Here is a 23,894-nt window from a genome sequence, read left to right on the forward strand (position 1 = left end):
GACAAAAAAAGCCCTGCTTTTGTGAATTACTTTCTCCTCCTTTCTTAGGATAGAATTAATCATATGGATGTTCCCACCAAACCAGGGCACACACAAAGAATAGGATGCTCCTAGCCAATCAAATCTGGGTGTGGTGTTCCTGAGCTGTTTCAGGGAGGAAAGGGAAATGAGGGCAAGTTAAATGATTAAGTAATTAATGTCCTAACTGAGTTATCTCTCCCTCCCTCCATCTCTCTCTGGGACAAAAATTGAAAAGTTAATACTATATGCTATAGTGTGAGTAGTAGTCTTGTCTAAGGCCCGAGGCCAACTGGGTGACCTCGGGCCAATCACTCCTTCTCAACCCTAGCAAGAAGGCAAGAGCAAGCCACTTCTGAAAATATTTCCAAGAAAATTGCAGGGACTAATCCAGGCAATCACAAGAAGTCAACACCGACTCAAAAGCACTCAGAAATAAAATAATAATAAAATAATCCAATTATGCATGCAGGTCTACTTTCTTCCAACGCAAGTAGTGAGAATGACTTGCACATTTAGGAATTTCAACCTCAATCTTTTTATACCCTTTGAAGGCCCAACAGCTCTACATTTTCAAGAGCTGCCTCTTGGTGGGAGCAGAGGGGAAGCGAGACTATTGTCTCCATCTACCCTTGCTCGGCTTCCCCAAAGGTGCTAATTGACTTGCCTTGGGCTATGATACTTTAATGCATGTTGTTTGCCAATGCTTTTGTTGCAGGATGAGCTACTGGGAGGAATGAGGGTTTTGAAAGAAAGCTCTGGTTTTCCGGCTGAGATCTTAACTCAGCTTCATTCACTTTCCCACTGCTAACTGCCGGCCCAGTGTCCTGAAAATCGAGGCACCCAGAACATAGATGCTTCTGGGCTAGAATAATCGTTTCAATTGTTTTGTGTGCCAGAAATGCTGAATACACCCTGACAGAGAGGAAATGACCACAATGAGAGGAAGAAAAGGGAGAGGTTTATTACTTTATTTAAAGTAAACTGTTAAGGGATTACACACAGGCCCAGGCCCTGGGCTTTCTCTCAGCCACAAGCAATAGCACAAATCACTTCAACACAGGCATTGTTATAGCCGTCCTTGAGAGGAAAGATCTAAAAACCCGAGGCAGAGTAAAACTCTTTGTAGAGTCCCTGAAATAAAACAGAGGCAAATAAGTAGGATAAAAGGACAGCTTCAGTTTACAGTGTTGCAGTCATGTCACACCTCTGACAAATCTACGGTATCTTATTAAAAATAAATAAATGCTAAGGTCACATTAAGGTCAATGCAAGGCTCTCGTATGGCCCTTCCTGTTAAAGCTGCTACAGTAATGTTCACACCATGTTCACTGCTGCCCAGGTTAATGCAGCCAATCCTTACTGATGGATACTTAAGGACTAAACAAGCTCCCACATTTCTTAGCCGAGGGGAATGTCGACTCTACTGATTAAGGATGATGAGAATGAAAATCCAACATAGCTTGAAGACCTCAAGTTGGAGAAGGATATCTTAAGACATAGGACAAAGAAAATACACACCACACAATGCTTAGAAGGTCTTCTTAGCTAGCATCTATTGAAGTTTAATCATGTTACAATGATAAAAATTGAAATTCAATTCATGGTAATAACAGCTCAACATTCATAATTAGTATTGGAAGAAAAATGCACAGTAGAAGGATGGCAGAGGCTGCAGTAGCGAATTACAGCAACTAATCCAAGACAGAGCTTTGAGGATTATCTGGCCATGTGGCTGGCTGCATCTCCAGATGCTCAAGGATCAGGGTTTGGCAAATTCTGATCCAAGGTTACCTCAGATCAGAACTGTTTGCCACTTACTTATTTTGCAAGTCCTCTGTTCAATAGTTCTTGGCTTTTTTATTTTTTAAAAAAAGCAGAAAAATAGAATGCAAAACACGCATTTGAGTAAAAATGCATGTAAAAGTAATTTAAATAAACAGACATAATTCAAACATCAATAGTGTGACTAGCTGCTATGCTAATTAATGTGCAAATGGGAAAGAACAGACTCTATGGGTAGAAGAAAACGATCCTTCATGACTGCTGAGCATGGGAAGATGCTTTTAAAATGTGTCCTGCCTTATCAGTTCCAGTGTGAAGCCCCACACATTAGCAAAGGTTGATGTAGAAACGAGTGCAAAATGTTGTCCCCCTCCCTCTGTCGTGACCAGCATTGACTTCCAAGAAGCATATGATGAACCTGCTTTTTCTAGCAGTTCCAGGTCTCCATATTTTCTCAGAAGAAAAAAGTCAAAGATGATGGTGTACTGTAAAAATTAAAATGAAAGATTTAAGGATGAGATAATCTGTATATAATGGAAGTAGTAGTTATGGAGAACTGATGGATTCCTCTCGTCTTTGGGCCAATTCAACCTTTTTGCTATTCAGGTAGCACAGCTATACATACCACTACTGTTCACAGTCATGAGGGACTGGACATTTGGTCCCCTGCAATTAGCGGCTAGGCTAAAATTATTTCCTCAGTGGTAAATTCAGGTGAATTTTATACAAAGAAAAGACTTGGGTGAAACCAGCAAATGAGAAAACTGAAATAAATCCCCAATAACTCAATTCCTTCTGGTAGCAAGGGTTTAGTTAGTGCACACTGGATTCCAAATCCCTCTACAACAGGGGTGTCAAACTCAATTTCATTGAGGGCCGCATCAGCATTGCGGTTGCCCTCAGGGGGCCGGGTGGGTGTGGCCTGGGTGGGCGTGGCCTACTGGGTGGGCGTGGCTAGAGTGCGTATGGCCTACTGGGTGGGCGTGGCCAGCTCTACATCGTTTGCATCAAGGGTGCGTATGGGGGCCCGGGCAGGAGTGGGACAGATCTGAGGGTCTCTGGCAGAAAGAGGGTCTCTGGGCCAGGGCCAAGGCCGTGGGGGCCGTTCCCTCACTGTTTACAGGAAGGCTTTGCGGGCCACATGAAACCACTTCGCGGGCGGGATCCGGCCCCCGGGCCTTGTGTTTGACATTTCTGCTCTACAAGAATTGCTAAATGGCATCGTTCCAGAATAGTGGTTGAAGCCAAGTCCTAAAGAATGTTTACCTGAAGTCATGTTGGAGGCTGGTATTACATGCTGCAGAATACAAATGCCTTCAATAAAGGCATTCCGTGATTCATTTTGTTGTGGCTGGAAAAGGAACACCAGAGTGAAGGGTCCTTGGTGCTAGTACCAATGATGTTACCTAGTTTGAGTAATGGAAGGTCTACAAGAAAACAACCAAACACAGAGCACCAAGGACCCCTCATTTCAACCCTGAGCTACAAATATTCTCCTTTACTGGGACACCAGAATGTTCTCACCTTACTGGCAGGGTAAAAAATTATTTTACTCCTGCTGATATTTGAGAGATCTAGGAACAATCAGCCCTTGCACAATTAAGTATGCTGGCAAACAGTGGTATATAGGTACCAAGTTTTTATTTATTAAGATTTTTTTTAAAAAAAATCATTTATTTAAAATAAATAACTCAAGGCAGCGAACGTGTCTAAAACTGCTTCATCCTCTTAGTGTCCCCACAACCACCACCCTGTGAGATGACCACTAGATCAAACTGCTCTTCAGAATCCAGGGACTCTGCAAAATTTAGTCTGCGTTCTATAACAAATTGAAAAAGCGGCTAAAAAAATACATTCAACCATGGCTGAATGCACCTTAAGTGAATGAATTCTGCTGTAACTTTTTACATGTTTTCATATATGAAGCTAACAGAGATTAAATTGTACACCATTAATTATTTAAATAACTTTTGGGATTCTGGAAGTTGTGTGGAGCAAAGATGCATTCTATGGAGAAAACTTGAGAAGGAAATAAAAAAGGAACTCAAGTATCTTGATTTTGATTTGTTTAAAAATGTTTTTTTTACTTCATTTAGGAGAAAATCCCACAGTATCTGTTAAAAAACAAATAGCAACAGGGACACTTGGCATGCAAAATTATTTTGAACATTCTTTTACATTAGTGGCAGCCAATTCAACACGCATTTTACAGAGATTTATTTCTTTGTTCTCAAACAGGTAAACCAGAATTCTGTCTTTCATACCATACTGAAAAATGGTCTATATGGGACTAAAATGAATCAGGCAACAAAGATACTATTTATAAACCAGATCATCTGAGGACTTATTTTTCACATTGTATAGTACAACAAACCAGTATTTTACACAGTCACTGGAGTAACAATTATTCCATTATACTTCTAAACCAGCATATGAATGAAAGGGAGTTGTATTTTTCTGAAGGCAGTCTAGTTAAAATGTTAATTTTACAGTCTTATTGCAACAAAGAGACAAAGAGAAAACTGCTAATTTGAACCTTGACTCAGATCACCAATGTAGAAATGGGTAGTGCTGTAAAGAAGAGTGATGCAGAAGAACGGGGGGGGGGGGCTTGGTATTTTAACAAATTTAATAAATTGTGGCTGGTTGAACACCTGACACCAGTACGATGTGCTTCTTCCTATCTTAAATCCAGTTTATTGGAAGTTTTAAAGGGAAAAACTGGTTGTGCAAGATGTATCTGCCATTAGTATAGAAGAAGGAGAAACACATCAAGAGGCTGCCAATTAAATTGGTTTATGAGGGGGCAAAATACATGCCAGACCTGGCAGAAGAAGAGAGATGGATCTATATTTTACAAATGAGGTAGAAGCCAAGCACTGGGACAGTGTGAAGGATAAGAGAGTTTTGGAAGCAATTATTCCAAATGGTTATGTAGAAAGTGACAGGATGCATGGAGTGCAAAAAATACCCCTATTTCTGCGCATGACATAATATTTTTGTTGGGGGGGGGGAGGGACAAAGTAGGCCTGATTTACATTTTGTTACACATTATTAATTTTGAGAAATAACAACAGAAAGTTATCCATGGGTTTTCCCCATATCCCTGAGGTGGGGCCACTCTTCACACGGATGCCATTATCAACTTGAGGAAGCCTGTCTGTGGAAGGGTCATTAGGTCTGAAATATGGTCATGTAAATATCAACCCTCACCACCCTGACCTTCCTTGGGAAATCAATGAACCATCACCACTTACATTGTACGTACACAACAAAAAAACAGAACTGAGTCATCGCCTTTAAATTAGGAATTGGCACAAAAAACCCTTAGAGCTTTATTATTGTACCCCTCCCCCGCATAAGGAGAGGGGAATAAAAATATATTTATATATGTATATATATTAAACCACTATTTAAGTACATACCCTATTCATAAATAACCACTTTCTGCCATTGCAAAATTACTTGAGTTCTTTAAAATGACATCCACATTAAGACAAAAAAAAGGGGTGGAGGGTCTTCATGTTGGGTTAATTTGTGCATGAAAACAATAACGCAAATCTGGGTTTGAGTGTATAATATGTAATTCCCAAGTCTGGAGTATGTAGCAAAGCCATTTTTCTTTTCTCCCCTTGCTCCGCTCCCAGAAATGAGTGTGTCCATTTGCAGATTCGGTCTGAATGTATTCTTCCCCCAAAAACAGCTAGGAGGGGAGCACGTTGTGGGCCACCGGCAGAACGTTTTGAAGAGCTTTCTTTGGGTTTGGCAAGATTTCCATTCCTGGGAGGGTGGGATTCCTGGAAAAAGATGCATTTTTTCTATGTCTGAATCCATTTCCTCTCATATAAATAGAAGCCAACGTTTCCACACAGGACATGCAAAGTAGTGCAACAATTCCACTCATACTACTATACAACAGTCTGTTTCTGGAAAGACCGAAACGGGTCTGTTTCCAAGAAATTGCCAATGCCAATGCAGGGATCCTTTTGATGCTGCAGCCTTCATCTCCAATCCACAGGAAGGAGCGCATGTAGAACAATTATAAGGTCCGGACAGCTACAGGGTACAGGAGTGACAAATGTTCGGCTCCTTTGATAGGCAGTTTCTTTGCAGTGTAGTAGTGAATAACCTCAGGCACACTGTCAAAGGGAGGGCTGTTCTGACCCAAAATATACTTCTCTTTGGTTTTTGCCAACTTCATGTGCATAAAACCTTGGTTACTCCTATTGGAGAGAGAGAGAGAAAGAGAGAGAAAGATGATATACAAATTTCCACAAGTTACCATCAATTTTGATGGAAATATTTTAGGGAATTTGATGATGAATATATTACATATATATGAATATTTTATATGAATATAGAACATGCAGGGTTTATTAAAAAATAGTGGGTTTTCCCATCTGCCTTTTGCACCATATGTAACAAAAGCAAAACAAAACAGAACATTTAGTTAATTAGACTGCTTAAAACTCCAGGGTGATCCTTAATGCAAATGACCATAACTTGTCTGCAGCTGCCTAAGGGATTATGGAATATTCACTGTGCTTTGGATTTTATTACTCATTTATTTATTTATTTATTAATTATTCAAATTTTTTAAAGGCAATTTTGTGATGAAATGCAGCATCTGTCAGCAACTGTGCCTTTTCTTAGGATTTTGGAGCTGCCAAGACATTCCTGAAAAAAAAAGATGTATTTGTTTTAAAATTCTGTAGACACACACTACATTTTCCAATAAAGGAGAATATTTGTAGCTCAGGGTGGAAACATCACCCTAATGCTGATGATGTTACCCAGTTTGGGTAATGACCCATCTGCCAGAAAACAACCAACCTCTGAGACCACCAAGGACCCTTCACTATATTTTCCCTTTTTTAGTTCTAAATTCTGAAACATTGCAGACCCCCGTTATGAAGTAGGATGCTTTCTAAGGACTAAAGAGAAAGAGGTGTTGGCCCTTAATATACCAATAATATGTATAGTTGTGTGCTGCATTACTGAGAATGATGCTATAAATAAATATTTTCTATCTCTAATTAGACTGAACCAATGAATATACCCAAGTTAGGTTAACGTGATAAAAATATAGACCAGTCTATGGGTTGCTTTGGATTTTATGACAAATGTGCAACGAGTCTGCATTCAGCTGTCATTTCCCCCCCCCTGCAAAGTCTAAAAACAAATATCTCAGACAACAAATGCTCAACTAAATTTGAGGGGACAGAAACCCTTGTTGGATGATGCCTCCAGAGAAACACATATAGCCTACCACTTAATTTATAATAAGCCAAAAACTTTTTTTTTAAAAAAAGAGAGAGAGAGATGGAGAGAAAAAAGAAAAATCTAGTGAGAATGCCGGCTGCGCAGACAATTGAAAGAAGGGTGAGAGACTGCAGGGAAGGTATTTGAGTTTGCGTCTCAAGGGCACAAAGAGTAATTTTAAATTGAGAATAGTGCCTTTATCCCCTCTTAAATTGCTTAAGAAAATTCAGCTTTTTTTTCACAGGGCGTGGGGATATATTTCCATCCTGTGAAAAAGCTGAAGCAAATTTCAGGCTCACATTATTCAAATTTTCCAAGGCAATTTTGTGATGAAATGACCCTTCTCTATAGAGCAGAAATCACTGCAGGCATTGTAATTATAGCTCTGGCACGCTTAAAAAAAATCTTGATTTAAATTCTTTACAAGAATGATTGTCTTTTGAAACATAATTGTTCTCTAAGCGATTTCCTTTAAACCAAGGGTGACATCTCTAAATACTTATTATGAGCAGAAATATTGTTGTACCCCTTCAAGTTTATTCTGTTTCTTTACCCTCCTCTACTAAATGTTCTAAGATCCTGACACTAAATTAATGGGATTGTAAAAACAGGTGCATATTAATTCAAGACTAGAGTAGAGGACAATCTGACGAGAACAGAAGATACTAGTTAAATTTGTTTGTTTGCAGTTAGAATGATTATCTATTGATCTCTGGATCATATAAAAGATTGGCTTGGGATTTAGTTTATATACTGGGTCACGATGAGTTTTTTTATTACTATGGTACCCATTATGGTTTATAAATCGTGTTTTATAGTTTGGTGTTACATGTGAATGCAACCAACTATGAATCAGTCAAGTAAAAACATGAATAAAGAATGTACGGCTAAATATTCAGACATTATGAAGGTTTTTGTCTATTTATACTGAGGGAATCATATTGAAAGATCTCAAAGAGTCACTGAAGAGTGGGCTACTTCAGTACCAACTTATTACACAGGATTCTTAATGGCAGAATATCAGAAGAGAAAATCATATTCCCAAGTCCAGTTTTCCAGGCCTACTTCCCTGAAGCATATTACATCGCCAAATTACATTTCCTTGTATTTGTAATTATGCAAGACATGAAAATGCATCCTAGACTGTCTTATCTGTAATGGAGGAGGGGGGGTGTTACGTTGTTCTCCAAAGCACCAGAGGACAGGACCAGAAACAATGGTTGGAAACTGATCAAAGAGAGAAGCAACCTCGAATTAAGGAGAAACTTCCTGACAGTGAGGACAATTAACCAGTGGAACAGCTTGCCTCCAGAAACTGTGGGCGCTCCATCACTGGAGATTTTTAAGAAGAGGCTAGACAGTCACTTGTTTGAGATGGCATAGGTTCTCCTGCTTGAGCAGGGGGCTGGACTAGAAGACCTTCAAGGTCCCTTCCTATCCTATCCTATCCTATCCTATCCTATCCTATCCTATCCTATCCTATCCTATCCTATCCTATCCTATCCTATTCTCATAGGACAATTTTTATTTGTTAGAGATAGAAATATGAAATGGAGATGGGCTTTCATTGGCTGTCCTGTTATCTTGCAGCATAATCATGCTTTAGGAATCCTGCTAAATGCACAAAGCTTTGAATTGATTGCTCCTCTTCCAGAACCTTTACAACTGCATTCAAAAATCTAGGCACCGCTAGTCAGATTGTACATTCTTGGACTCCTGAAGTGAACAGAAATTGACACAACTTCTACATGATAAAAAATTAAATGCAACATCCTTCTGAAAATGTGAGTGGATATCCTTATGAATTATGGGTAGTTATTTACACATTCAAAATAAATAAAAACAGTGAATATGGCAGGCCAAAAGTTAATACCTGTTTTGCAAGAAACAACAGCTTTCAAATATTTCCTATAGTCATCTCTAAGAGTCTTTTAGTTCTTGTGTTTGGATTTTTGCCTTACTCTTTCTTGTGGAACTCTTCTAGCTCATAAATAATTTTAGATCTTGGAAATATTCAACCTTTCTAACTATATATTTTCACTGATCATGCAAGGCAGGACCCACAATCGCTGCAAAAGACTTGCCAAAACATTTAACTGACACTAGAGTAGTTGCCCAAAAGTCCTCTATGCAGTACTGATTATATAACAATAATCTTCATCAGAGAGTTATCAGAAAGTAATATTTTCTCTAATCTCATCCCAGGTCATTGTTTCAGTGATGCAAACACATAAACCAACAAACTTTGATAAGCCTGAAACCTTTTGGAACAAGGTGCTTTAGACCGATAAAAACCAATGTTGACTTCCTTAGGCACTACACGAGAAACATTTGGAAAAAAAAATTGTGTGAGGACTCTAAAGAAAGGGATATTTTTCCAGCCATTAAGCAAGAGGGTTATATGACATCCAGTAGCACAGGGAATATTGTGTCGGTGGAAGGAAGGATGGATTCCACTAAATTTCAACATTTCCAAGAAGCTAATGTTCCACAGTCAGTGAAGAAATTGAAACCGAAAAAGAGCTTGGAAACATTAGCAAGACAACAGTCCAAAACAGTTTCCCAAATCAATCACAAAGCAATTACAAGAGAGAAAGAGAAAGTCTTTGGAATGGCTGCCATGGTTCCCAATCTTGTATATCACTGTAAAAAATGCGGGAAGATCTCAAACATAAACTGCATGCAAAAAGTCCTCAAAATATTCTTGAACTAGAAGAATTCTGCAAGAAAGCACACAAAAGCAGCAGCAGCACAGCAGCAACAACAGCACCTAGCTGCCTATAGCAAATATTTGGAAGCTGTTTCTTCTGCCAAAGAAGGGCTACAAGGTACTAACTCAGGGATCTTCAAACTTGGCCCTTTGATGACTTCTGGACTTCAACTCCCAGAATTCCTCAGCCAGCATGCCTGATTGAGGAATTCTGGGAGGTGAAGTCCATAAGTCATAAAAGGGCCAAGTTTGAAGACCCCTGTACTAACTGAAAGGGTGCCCAAATTTCCTTGCCTGTATATTCAGTTTTCTTCTCCCCCACCCAATTCCCATTAACCTTGATTTGGTTAATAACAGGATTTAATAAGACTTGAATGGAACGTTGTCCACGATCATGCAGCTGACTGCATGCACTGGATTTTTTGACAGCTCTCGTTCGAAAGTCTGTCAGGCTTGCCTTTCTAACTGCAGACACAACAGAGTGCCTGTGAATTGGGAAGCCTACTGATTGTGATTTCTCAGTCTTAATCTTTCATCTCTAGATATGATTGCCTTCCACCCTGGATAACTTTACCTAGCTTCCTCTTGCCTCTAAGATCCCAAGGTTCAAACGTTCCTCGCCCTGCAATCAGCCAAACACACACAAATTGACAGGCTTAAAACACACGTATTCACTTTGTAAATGCCCATGATGTACCCTTAAAAGGCAGGTATGCTAATTTGTCAGTCACATTCTCCTCAATCGCTTTACTGCATCTGGATCTACACAGGCTAGAAGGTAAAAAGATCAGCCGGATGACGAATTCTTCAAGAAGGCTTCCTGGGAAATTCCTACTTAAAAGCGTGTCTGCATGCAAAATAGCTACTTTGATGATGAATCGTTCCCAAGTTAACAGGAAGGAAGCTTTTGAAAACCTGGAACATTATCGATTCCCCCTTTTTTTCCAGTCACATTTGTGGGGTTTCTTGCCAAATCCAATCTCAATTAAAAGCAGGCCTGGAGAAAGAAACTCCACCAAATAAAACCAGGAAAGGCTAAGCAGGGAAGCAGTTTAATGAGTAACTAGAGGAGGGAACCTATTGGATGCAATAGGTCACACAGAGAGGTCAGTGGGAGAATGTTGGCAAGCGAGGAGCTGAAGCTGGCATCTCTGCTAGGAAAGGAAACAGCCTATATGATTAGATAAGGGCAGTGTTACAAAAGGTCTTGGAGGCAGAAAGAGAACGACTAAACAAACTTACGAAATCTCCCCTCTTGCTTTGGCAGGTAAAGGACAGCCTGGCTAATAACTTGGTAAGGATTAATAAGCTCTCATAAATTCCACCATCATACACTACATCTGGTTTCCTCCTTGTCACTCTAAGGCCTTATGAAACCTTTGGACTGTAGCTACAATAATTCCTTGGAATCTTGACCTCTGCTGATGGAGAATTATGAAAACTGCCGGCCGGCATTATTTCAAGAGCATCCAATTAAGAAGACAATATAGACCAGAAAAAATTACAAGGATATTGTGTAATGCTGGAGATTCTTTCCAAAGCTTTTAATATGATAGGAGACCAGTCAACTTGTGAAGTGATTCCAAAGACCGTCATCATAGAATGTTTCAGGATAGTTTACGCTATAAATAGGGAAATTACATATAAGCTATACAAACACAACGTGATTCTCTTTGGCATGCCTAATTCACTTAGCATGGAGACCCATCATAGTGTTTCTTCAGTTCCACTTTACATTCTGCACGAATCTAAACTACTGCAATGGGTAGGCCATAGTTGATCGCTCAATTTGTAAAATCAACCAACTGTGGTTTATTCAGTACATCAAAGTAAAGCAAAACATGGTTTAGCACATTTTGTGAACAGAACCATTGTGTAGGACTTGTTTTTATGCGTGTAATTTCAAAATGCATTCATTATATAGTACAATTATATTACAAACTGCTGCGTAGACACTTCAAATAGTACTTCAAATGTTAGTTAGCCTTTTAATCAAGTTCAATTTTCCAGTGCTGACAAATGTTGCATTCCCATAGTAAGCAGTCTTGACAAATAATCTCCAAGTATTCAACCAACCAAGTGATGTTGTGCTGGCCATGGCCACATGATCTGGGCTTAAAGCTTTCTCTCTAAAAATAAAGGAACCACAAAAGTGATACTGACAGCTGCATTTGGGAAGGATAGAAAAAAAAGAGGCCATTGGACAGCAATGAAAGGTTTAGAGGCAGACTACAGACAGGAGCCAGATGGAGTTGTGAGTTGTAGCAATTCAGCAAAACAGTATCTGCCAAAACCTAGTTAAATAAAGTAATGAATTTTCAGTCCATGTAACCCTGTCAACAGTCACTCAATTGCAATAATAATATTAATAATAGCAACAATGGGCTGTGATCCACTGGGTCCAGATCTAAGAGCGTTCCATCTACCCAGAACTATTCAATAACATGAAAGCTTAAGTGTTTTTTTTTCTAACAACATGGCCAAGACACTGATGCAATCAGATCGGAATCTTATGTACAATCTTATGTCATTCTTATACGTTACGCTTGCATCTTGGCCTGCCACCTTCACACTAATGCTTATCTTTGGCTGTTTGCTACAGCCTTACATATTGCAAAGCAGAAATTGAAGTGTGAGAAAGACATTGCTTTAAGAATTGTTCTACATACTCTAAAAAATTTTAATTGTAACACTGCAAAGCTACATGTTATGGTCATTAGATAGGAAAGGATTCTATACAGTAGCCCTGATTTGATAATTTATAACATGCACAGAGCTTTTAAAACTGGAAGAGTACAATGAAACTATACCCCTATCTGTTGTTGTACAATCCAGAATTCTAAATTCTTTTTGTGAAAATCTTAGATTGTTGAAATGCACTGCTTGAAAAGCAATGCATGAATGAGTTAAAATGCATTTGAGGCCAGGCTGAAGAGGGAATGGTAGCTGAGCAGAGTTCCATGTCAAAAGACCATAGAGCAGCCAACACCAAAGGGAGTGAAAATGTCCAAAAACTATCCACATCTGGGAGTCAATTATCTAAACTGGCAAAACCATTAGCTATCAAATGAGCGATTCTATTTCAGGAAAGTTGCTTCCTGTTGAAAATCAGCTTTCACTGTGACGAAATGAGCTCGATCCATGGCTGCTGATTTGTAAAAAGCATTTCGTGGCATCAGACTTTTAGCAACTAGTCAAAGCACTGGAAAAATTAGTTCAGAACTGCATAATTGTGCTGTGAAAGCAAAAGGACTCTTAGTTTTCCCATTTAAAATCTGCAGACAAGGGCATCTGGACGATAACAACAACCCAACCCTTTACTGAAGCACTGTAGGCTACAATAATCACATCAAAGCTCTGCCATGTTTGGCAAGTGGAGTACAGCATGTGCCATTCATAACCACAATCGAAGGGAATCTACTTAATACTATTCAGCCACACTACTAATAATTCAGTTCCTGCCTATGACAAAATAGTTGCCTCAACGAAACAAATTGAACATTTTTTTTAATATCAAAAATGATTACAAAACGCTCCGCATGGCAGACGCACACTTTCTTCACCCGCACCCCACCATTACATGAACCATCACTTTCCTAATAATTGTGGCACTTAATAAGGCTTCACACTTTTTTTGCAGCTGCCGGGACACATCGCCCACAGCAGTAGGTTGCGTCCCAAGACCTCTTACTTTCAGTTATAATTGCTTAATGCATTTTTCATGAAGAGAACAGGGTAATAGTTATGTTAAATTGCCTTCTTTTTTCATGATAAAATGACTTTAAAATACTCACAACGTAACATTTGTGCAATTGGAGACAAGAGCAAGGGCGCAATGATTATGACTCTATTACTTGGAATCCCCTGCATTGTCAGGCTCCCTTCATCTCAAAAGGAAAATGGGAATTTTCATTCTCAATCACAATCACACTGGCTGTATAATAAAACATAATTATACAGTGGCCACTGCTTAGCTCTATCACAGATACATCTGCACATTTCTGAGATCACAGATTTTCGGCTTAGTGAGTGCCTCCAGCAAGGCACTGTGGTCCTTAGAACTGAGAGTCAAGGTTGCTTATATTCACAAACAATCCGAATAACGTCATCTAATTTTGGTCATTGTTCCATGTTTTAGATTTTTTTTAAGTTACAGTATTCCAACCTCCCTCAACGGAACAAAGCCACTGAGGTGGAAAAAAAAAGAAACATAAGTGTATTTCTCAGAATGTGGAATGCTGTAAAAAATTCTATTTCCTTTTGGTTTTGGTTGTGATAGGTGGCAGCTTAAGTTTCAACAGAGACATGAATCATTTCTGATCCCTTTCTTTCCCTGAATTCTCAAGTTGCTTTGGGCGGGCGCACAGGTGTTTCACATAACTGAATGCAAACTTAAAAAAAAAAGCTTTTACAGTACAGTGGCAAAAATAGTTTCAAACCAGAAGTACCATTTTCCCTCAGATTAACGGGAATGTATGATTTATGTGCAATGGTGTGCAAACAATGGGCCTTATCCAACAACATGAAATTTAATGTGGAGAAAAGCAAGGTTTTACACCTAGGCAGGGAAAACCAAAGGTACAAGTACAGATTAGGCTAAACCTGGCTCAAAAACAGTTAGCTGTGAGAGGGACCTTGGAGTCCTAGTGGACTTAAAACATGAGCCAGCAGTGTGTAGCAGCAGCCAAAAATGCTAATACAATCATTGGTTGCATAAACAGTGGAGTAGAATCAAAATCATATGAAGTATTAGCATCGCTTTATAAATCCTTAGTAAGACCACACCTGGAATACTGCATCTAGTTTTGGTCACCACATTATAAAAAAGATGCTGAGACTTTGGAAAAAATGCAAAGAAGAGCAACTAAAACGATTAAGGGCCTGGAGACAAAATCATATGAAGAATGGTGGCAGGAATTGGGTATGACCAGGCTAGAGAAAAGAAGAATTAGGAGTGACATGATAGCAGTATTCCAGTATTTGAGGGGCCGCCACAAAGAAGAGGGGGGGTCACTTATTTTCCAAAGCACCAGAAGGCAAGACAAGAAACAATGGATGGAAATTAATTAAGGCTAGAAACAACCTGGAATTAAGGGGAAATTTCCTAACAATCAGTGAGAACAATCAACCAGTGGAACGACTTGCCTTCAGAAGTTGTAGGTGTTTCATCACCGGAGGTTTTTAAGAAAAGACTGGACAGCCATTTATCTGAAATGGTATAGGGTTTCCTGCCTGAGCAGGGGGTTGGACTAGAAGACCTCCAAGGTCCCTTCCAGCTCTATTCTGATTGATTGATTGATTGAAGTAAGAATTCTTACAAAAATAACAGTATTTCTGAGGAACTTAAAAAACAAGGCAAAGGAATTGCTAACTTTCTAAGAGGTAATGCTCCAAAAATGTATCTTTAGGAAAATTTACCAGATGTCATTAGTCCTACAGTTGTACGTTTAAAAAATGTCATTACAAATGATTGCTTCTTTATTACAAAACATAGGGATGCCAATATAATCAAAGGGGTCTTCCCCGATTATAAAATACAGCGTTACTGTATTCAAGATGGACAGTGATCAATATTTATAGGTTACTTATATGTAAGGGTGTAGGTCTATACATATGTTGTATATAGTATGTTTAAATGTGTGTTATGTATGTGTACACTTTGAAAGCAAGCAACTAATTTTCATTTTAATATATGCCATTGTGCCCACAGTAAAAAATGACAATAAAGGTTATCTATCATCTATCTATCTATCTATCTATCTATCATCTATCTATCTATCTATCTATCTATCTATCTATCTATCTATCTATCTATCTATCTATCTATCTATCTGTTGTGATTAAGGGTCAGCCTGTGGGTTCGGCAGTTGGGTCGGACGACTCAGAGGAGGAGGGGGGTGTTGAAGACCTTGCTGAGGGGGTTGAAGATCTTGCTGATGATAGCCCTCAGCCAGGCCCCTCCCACTTGGTCACCACGGAGACCCAGCTCTGTGAGCCTGACAGTGTGGATGAAGATGACCCACAGCTGGCCCTGTTCAAGGACGCCCGATGCAGGAGGCAGTCAATTAGGAGTAAACAGAGGAAGGCAATGGGGCTTCTCGGAAGGAGGCAGAGAGAAGCCACGCCCTGAACTCTATATAAGGGGAATGTCTGGGAGGGCTGGTTTGCTGAAGGCAACCGCTCGGATGGTTCATGTTTCTTAAAGCTCCTGTTTCTTGGTTCGTGTCTTGTTTGTTTTTGTAGCTATAAATTTGGCAGGCGTAGTTCCAGCCTCTTGCCATTTATGGAGGGGTTGTCCCTGCCTTTTCTGCAGGGCCGGTAGCAGGCTGGTACAGAACACTATCTATCTATCTATCTATCTATCTATCTATCTATCTATCTATCTATCTATCTATCTATCTATCTGGATGGAGGGCTCAGCAAAAGGTAGCCATGAGCATTCTGAATTTCAGAATTTTTGTGTAGAGGAAAAGGGAGAGGTTCAGATGGAGAAACACTTGCTCACAAGCTCTGCTATATTTGCTACTAGCAGTGCTTTTTTTGTAAAAGAAAAAGGTGCCGGAACTCACACATGTCATATAACCCGCCTTGCCTACCCTACAAGGTTCCATCCAAAAAAGGTGCCGGAACTCCGTTCTGAGCGTTCTATGAGAAAAAAAGCCCTGGCTACTAGTGAACATGAAAAAGAACTGAGCGGAAAAAGAGGCTGTGTCAGACACAAGTAACCAGACCTATACCTGTAAAGTTCAAACTTACCACTTTTTCATATTGTGGCTATTATACAGGAATGTCCCCAGACTGCCAGCCTTAACTTGGGAGCAGACAGATAAGTTTCTACGGAGCTTAAGCAAAGTCAGTTCTTGAATTCCTGTGGCTGTGGAAAACTGGAGGCTAATTCTGCACTCTCCCTGTGGCCTGGTTGGGTATTGTCCAACAGGCTGAGGAGATAGATTTTTTTTTAAAAAAAAGATATTTAAGGATATTCTATCATAATGTCAGCCGTCTCAGGTAAACCAGATAGGAAACATCACCAGATGAACTAATTCTGCCTTATTGTAAGGCTACATTAACAGAATATTGATAGCCTGAAAGTACAAATCTCCTTTGCAGCCTGAGAAGTTAGGGAGGATCCTCTTTCTCCGCCCGTTATAGAGCTATGGAGTACGACCTCTCTTATCTGAGCATTCCCTAAACAGCATCTCTGCCTTGTTCTTCAAGGTCTTTCTTATATACTATCCACCTAATTTGTCAGCTTGAATCTCTATAGGAGTGTGTGGGTGCTACACTGTAATTTCAGAAACTACAAAAAAACAAGAAAAACTATGATATGATCTCAAAAGAAGGCACATGTCTAGACACAGTGCTCAAGCACAGCCAACTCTACTAGTTTCAGCGTGGAAGAAAAAGCAAATGTAAGCTTCCACAGAGTGAAGATCCTGCATGATCATGTTTATTTAAAAAGCACAAGAATGTCTAGGCAATTCCTTAGATTTCTTTTATGTCGTTTTTATGAAGGTAAAAACAAAAGAGTCGCTAGAAATTCCTGCCTGAGAGTCTGATGCTGTGCAGGAGAGTTAGCAAAGAGGCAGAATGTGACAACTGAATCCTACTAAGAGGTCTCCTTCTTCATCGGCAGCCACACGTGTTGTTTGCCTAATTCTGTTTCATATCACAGGATGCTGCAGGTGAGATAAAATAACAGTATAGATGACCAAACACTAGAGGGAGATAGCTCAATTAGAGGCTATTTCTGGGACCAGCTTGATAGGAGATCCACCCTAAGGAGATGGGATGGGGTCCATAACACACAATTCATGAACTCCTAAGAAGTGGCTCCTCAGCCAAGCCACCAGTCCCTTAACTTTACCTCCCCTGCTTTCAGTAGCAAGTAAAATAGTATGAATCTATATTGACGTTATGCATTAAGGTACAGTATGCGATTATTTTAGACTATATTACTGCACAGTATGTGATCTCCCCTGAAATGTGCCATGTCTGCTCTGGGAGGACCGATGTTCTTCCTGAAAAGTAGTAAATTTTTATTTAGGATAATAATCAGTTTCCCTACTGACCCATGATCTTGAAACCCTCTCCTCATTCAGATGCATGACTCAAAAGCTCTCCTTGGCTATAATGATGAGTAATGTCTTTGGTGACCTGTTTGGCCTCAATGCAGCTATTTCCCCTATAGCATCTATTGCTTTGCTATTTAGAATATTGTCAAATTATAGATTTTACTCTGGGAAAAGAATCATGGAAGAGGAGACTCTCAGACTCCTACTCACATTCCCTACAACTTGCAAGTTACTTGACCCTTCTATCTCTTCACTTCATTTATTTCCTGGAATTTATAGCTCTCATCCTATTCATTAAAATGTTGTGCTTAGCATGAGAATGCAACTGAATTCCCCAACAGAATAGCCTCCAATTAACTAAATGGAATGATAGGGTGTTTTTTTTTAAAAAACATTAACAAAAAGTAAATCTGAGCTCATTTTTCCCCCTCCCCCCAAAGAGGGTGGAAAGACAAGAGGAATGCAGAAATGCAACTTTGAACGCATAGTTTTGACAGCAAAGCCAGACCTTCAATGCCTTTGCCAGTTTTTGTAGGAACTATTGGAAATCAAAAGAGCAATAGCCATTAGTCACACACATAGGTGTGGACACATCCGAACACCCTGCCTTCTGCTATAATTATCTTTATTATTTACTTCAAACCAGATTTTATTGGAAACTGAATCCGCAGGTTTCCCTTTCACCTCATTCTTGATTACTTTAGATCTATTGCTACATTGCTCTCTTAATACCCTGAGCTCTGAAAGGAAACAGTCAGAAAATAAAAGGTCTGTTGCAATACAAAAGAATTTCATATACTCGATCCATCATTTTCTGAAAAAGCATACAGGGTATTGAAGCAAACATAAATGCCTACAGACACATATCACAGTCTGGTGGGAGTGGACAAAAAGGGGGTTTATATTAAATATATGAATGGTGCATTAAATATGTCAATGGCAAAAACCAAACAAAGCCAAGAACTCTGCCGGAGGCAAGCCCAGACTTGTGTTCAATGAAGCTACTCGGCTGCATCATTGCCATGCTATTTTTCAGAATATAAGAAAGTGATTGGATATAAGCCTCCAGTGAATGCCCTACACCTGGAAGAGTTGTCTTTTTAAAAGACCATATGAAATTTGGGCAGGGGGAATCTAGGTATATATAAAGTTAAAAGCTTGATAATTTACAGTGGAGGGCTAGTTTGTTGTAGTGGTTATCAGGGTGGAAACCAGGAAACTGTGAGTTTTAGTCCCTTCTGAGGTGTGAAGCCAGCTGGCTGCCCTTGGGCCAGCCACTCTGTCAGCCTTAGGAAAGAGACAATGGCAAATCAGCACTTCTAAAATCTTGCCAAGAAAACTTCAGGAACTCATCCCAACAGTTACCAGGGATCAACACTGACTCAAAAGTACCGATGGAAGAGAATATTTGCAGCTCAGAGTTGAACTTCGGGGTCCTTAGCACTCTTGGAGCTTGGTGGTTTTCTTGCAGGCATTTCATTACCAAACTAGGTAACGTTATTGGCATTGACGATGTTACTTAGCTTGGTAATGAAATGTCTGCAAGAAAACCACCAAGGCCAGAGAGCACCATGGACCCCATTGACTTAAAGGGGGAAAAAAGTACAATGACCCACATAAAATGTCCAGCAAATTCACAAGGACATTTCTCTCGTCCTCCTGCCACAAGACAAACATGGAGTAATATCTGATTATATGCTAGATTGCTATTCCCTTGACACAACAGACACCAATCTTTCCTCCTAGGTATGCTTCTTTGTAGGTTCAACCAAAAAAGAAGAAAAAAAAATCAGCTACTTTGAAAGAGAAGAGCTTTTAGCATCTTTTTTAAAAACAGGGAGAAATCTAGGGGCATCCCTTCCAACAACAGGCACTTGGTTAAAACAACAACACCGTGCCAACAGCAAGACCCTCTGCCACTTGTAAATGCAAAGAGGACTTGAGGTATGATTTAAAAAAACAGCCCTTCGGCTGAAATGTTTGTAGAGGTGGTGTTAAGTCCTTATGGCGTTGCCTGGATCCCACATCAAGTGATTACATTTCAAGCATTTGGGGTTCAAAGAGCCTTGGTGGAGCAGTGGGCTAATGCCTCCTTAAGTAACACCAGCTGCCTGCAATTAATTTAATTTAATTTAATTTAATAATATTTCTATACCGCCCTTCTCCCGAAGGACTCAGGGCGGTTCACAGGGCAAGAATAAAATACAAAGCTACAAATATTAAAAGGAGATTAAATAATTGCCCGATTTTAAAACAATTAATATGCTACAATTATAAAACCCCAAAGATACAACAATAAAAATACAAGAATAAAAACCCCACCAATCCCCCATCAGGCTAGGCCGGCTTGTACACCAGGCTCAAGGTTGACTCAGCCTTCCATTCTTCTGAGGTAGGTAAAATGAGGACCCAGATTGTTGGGGGCAATAAGCTGACTTTGTAATAATGCCGCTTGGGGGGGGGGTGTATGAAAGCCCTAATAAGCAGGCATATACATAGAATGAAGGCTATTGCTAAGCACATTGATTTGTGCTTTAGATTGTAAGCCGCCCTGAGTCTTCGGAGAAGGGCAGGATATAAATGGGATTAAAAAAAACAACAACAACCAGTGACATTTCTTCTGCATCGAAACTTATGCTGGCTGTGAAGATCTTAAATGTTTGTTGTGGGCTTAAAACCTGCAGCAAATATATGGTAGGTTTGTATTTTAGTTAGCTAATGGGGGTGAAGCTGAGCACAGTTCTCCTGGGTTGGCACTCTCTTCTAACCCCACTTTCCAGCAATTTACTGTGCCCTTAAATGTTTGCCTGAGAACACAGGGAGACCATCTAGAATGGAAGCAATATTGCAAGGAAAGAGAGAGCTGGCTAAATCATCTTCTCCTTGGCCCAGCAAGACCCCACTAAAAAATCTAAGAACAAAGGGGCTTCTTTTGTTCACAGATGTTTAGTTAGAACTTAAGCTATAAAGAAAGTTCCTCTCTTATCCCATGGATGGGGAACGTTCATGCAAAATAATGTGTTGAAAGGGGGGAAAAAAACCCCAATACTCTTTGCAAATAAATAAATGGAGATGAGAGCCAGCAAGGGCTTAAGAAGTTCATGCCACAGATATTGACTGTAAGGCGTATCAATTTCATGTTAAGACACAAGAATTTTTAAGCAGATTTCTCCCGTTTAAAGAGAGATGAAAAAACGTTGAACAAAACTCAACAGAATGACCACTGCAATGTTAGTCCCTGGTGGGCAAAGTTTTACAAACCAGCAATCCGTGAATTTGTTTTGAGAAATCAGATCAACATTTTTTGCTGGATGGCCCCATCAAATAAGTGGCTGATGAAGCGACAACTCGGGTAGTTGTTTTCAGACAGATCAGATGATCCGAGGAAATATGGACAGGGTCTGATTAGGAATTAAATGTCTCCCTATCCATAAAGTATTGAAATATTTGTCAGTTTTTCTTCTCTCTTGCTGCTTTTCATGAGAGGAAGATATTTATCTTTTTAGAAACCCAGACATTAATAGCCCAATACATGCTGGGAATTATAAGAGCTATAATTTAATATAATTTAAGAAGCTCAGTTTAAGACAAGCTTTTTGCATCTACCCCAAAGTTAAAGATAGAACTGAATGCAGTTAAAATAATCACAACAACAACAACAACAACTGTTTCGGGTAGTTTTGGAGGAAATCCAAAGGATTCTTTTTAAGGCAAGGTGGATGACAGACTCTGAGGCTGCCTGGGAAAAGGGCAGAGAACAATGGAAAGCAATTTGCATAACAGCTGAAACATAAGAACAATTCTGTCTAATGGGAAAATTTGGAATTGATAGCTTATTTGAAAAAGCCATTCAGGTACACTGCCAATTAATTATAAACTGTGACTGGGTTACGATCATTTGTTGAGACTTAATCTTCTGAAATAATGGGGTACACCTAATTATGTCTTACACAGATTGCCTTACCTTGTAAGCAACAACTTTATTCTTCACCTTTAACAATTCTCTGTCATGATGGAACACAAAGTTCACTACCACACAACCATATTGCACTGACAAATGGGATATGGACTAACAAGTAGCTCTCAACTTATTGGGATCACAATGTGCGTCACTAAGTGAGGTGGTTAAGTGAGACACACCTGATTTTATGACCTTCTTTGGTCATTAAATCACCATAGTCAGTGGTGGGATTCAAATATGTGAACACCCGGTTCTCTGTGTGGATGCCACTTCCGGAAATCCATTCTGGGCCTGGGCAACAAAAAATTAGCTGCCAGTTCTGCTGAACTGGTGCCAACTGGCTGAATCTCACCACTGACCATAGTCATTATGCGAATCACATGGTTGTTAAGTGAACCTGGCATCCCTGAATGATTTTGCTTTTTGGAAGCCAGCAGAAAAAGTTGCAAATGGTGATCACATGACCATCATAAACACATGGCAATTGCCGAATTTTGATCTTGTAACTCTGGGGAGGCTATAACAGTCATAAATGTGACCAATCGTAAACCACTTTTTTTCTGTGCTATTGTAACTTTGAATGAATGGTTGTACGTTGAGAACTTTCTGTATATCGTATTTAGTTATTTCTCCTTTTCGTGCCAGAAGCCTCATAATTTTAGTTAAAAAAAATAGTAACTGCACACTGAATGAAGAGATAGCATTGGAAACAACACTGTTTTCTGCTTCTCTGACAAGCATTAAAAACCACAGGCAGAACGCTTTCTGGGCAGCATCCAGTATTTGTACAATTAATCAGCTGCAAGCACTGAAAAAAAGCCAGTGGCAGCCAGTACAACAAGTATCTTGTAGAGTCTGTAGACCAGACATGTCAAACACAAGGCCCGGGGGCCGGATCTGGCCCGCGAAGTGGTTTCATGCGGCCCGCGAAGCCACCCTGGAAACAGTGAGGGAACGGCCCCCACTGCCTTGGCCCTGGCCCAGAGACCCTCCTCCTGCCAGAGACCCTCAGATCTGTCCCACTCCTGCCCAGGCCCCCATAGGCCCCCTGGATGCCAACGATGTAGAGCTGGCCACACCCACCCAGTAGGCCATACGCACTCTAGCCACGCCCACCCAGTAGGCCATACGCACTCTAGCCACGCCCACCCAGTAGGCCATACTGCACTCTAGCCATGCCCACCCAGTAGGCCATACGCACTCTAGCCACGCCCACCCAGTAGGCCATACTGCACTCTAGCCATGCCCACCCAGCAGGCCACGCCCACCCAGGCCACACCCACCCGGCCCCTTGAGGGCAACCGCAATGCTGATGCGGCCCTCCATGAAATTGAGTTTGACACCCCTGCTGTAGACACTACTGGATGGAGATGGAAAACCTTTTAACCAGTGAACTGAAGGCACATGAGTTTGCAGAGTAGCCCTCGCAGAACCTGGACCTATGAGGCTGAAGAGCAATGACATTTTTCAGCAAGAAGGACAACACAATGTGCTAAGCACATTGATTTGTGCTTTAAATTGTAAGCCGCCCTGAGTCTTCGGAGAAGGGCGGGATATAAATGGGATTAAAAAAAAAACAAACCATCCCTGTTTTGAATTTTTACAAACTGCGGTGACTGGTTGAAATCTTACATTATAGTATCCAAATCGGTAAATGCTTAGGTTCTGAAAGGAGCATGACTTATTCTGAAGAACATTTGAAACAAGTTAAAGTGATGACTTGCTATCTACCATTATATTTCAATAGCTCATTTAGCTTCCAAGGACAGGGATATGTACATTTTGGGGGTACCAGGAAAGAAATCATTTGTATTTAATTAAAATCAAATAGTTAACACAATTCTCCTGGCATACATTTTATATGTCTCCCTGATTGTATTCACAATTTCAATTTCAATTTTGGAGATCTCTTAGTAATTATAGGGGGATGTCATATGTAAACCTCGGAGCTCAGATTGTGTACTACTGTTCTAAGACTTCTGGTGTTTCGGATTTAATTTAATTTTTCTGCAAACGTAGGCTTGTTTTGATAGTTTTTACACCCTTCCCTATTTTTCTCCAGAATGATCTAATATCTGCATTC

General features: G+C 40.0%; 1 protein-coding gene across 1 annotated transcript in view; it reads right to left on the reverse strand.

Moving 5' to 3' along the window:
• Positions 1-3,905: 3,905 nt before the first annotated feature.
• SHB (SH2 domain containing adaptor protein B) overlaps positions 3,906-23,894 on the reverse strand; it is a 169,498-nt gene continuing 149,509 nt past the window's right edge. Inside the window, exon 6 of the mRNA XM_083355510.1 lies at positions 3,906-6,026. Coding sequence (XP_083211636.1) covers positions 5,843-6,026 — 184 coding nt within the window. The 3' untranslated portion in view covers positions 3,906-5,842. The remainder of the gene's footprint in view (positions 6,027-23,894) is intronic.

This window comes from Vipera ursinii, assembly GCF_947247035.1.
Source record: "Vipera ursinii genome assembly, chromosome: 2".
Classification (NCBI taxonomy): Eukaryota; Metazoa; Chordata; class Lepidosauria; order Squamata; family Viperidae; genus Vipera; species Vipera ursinii.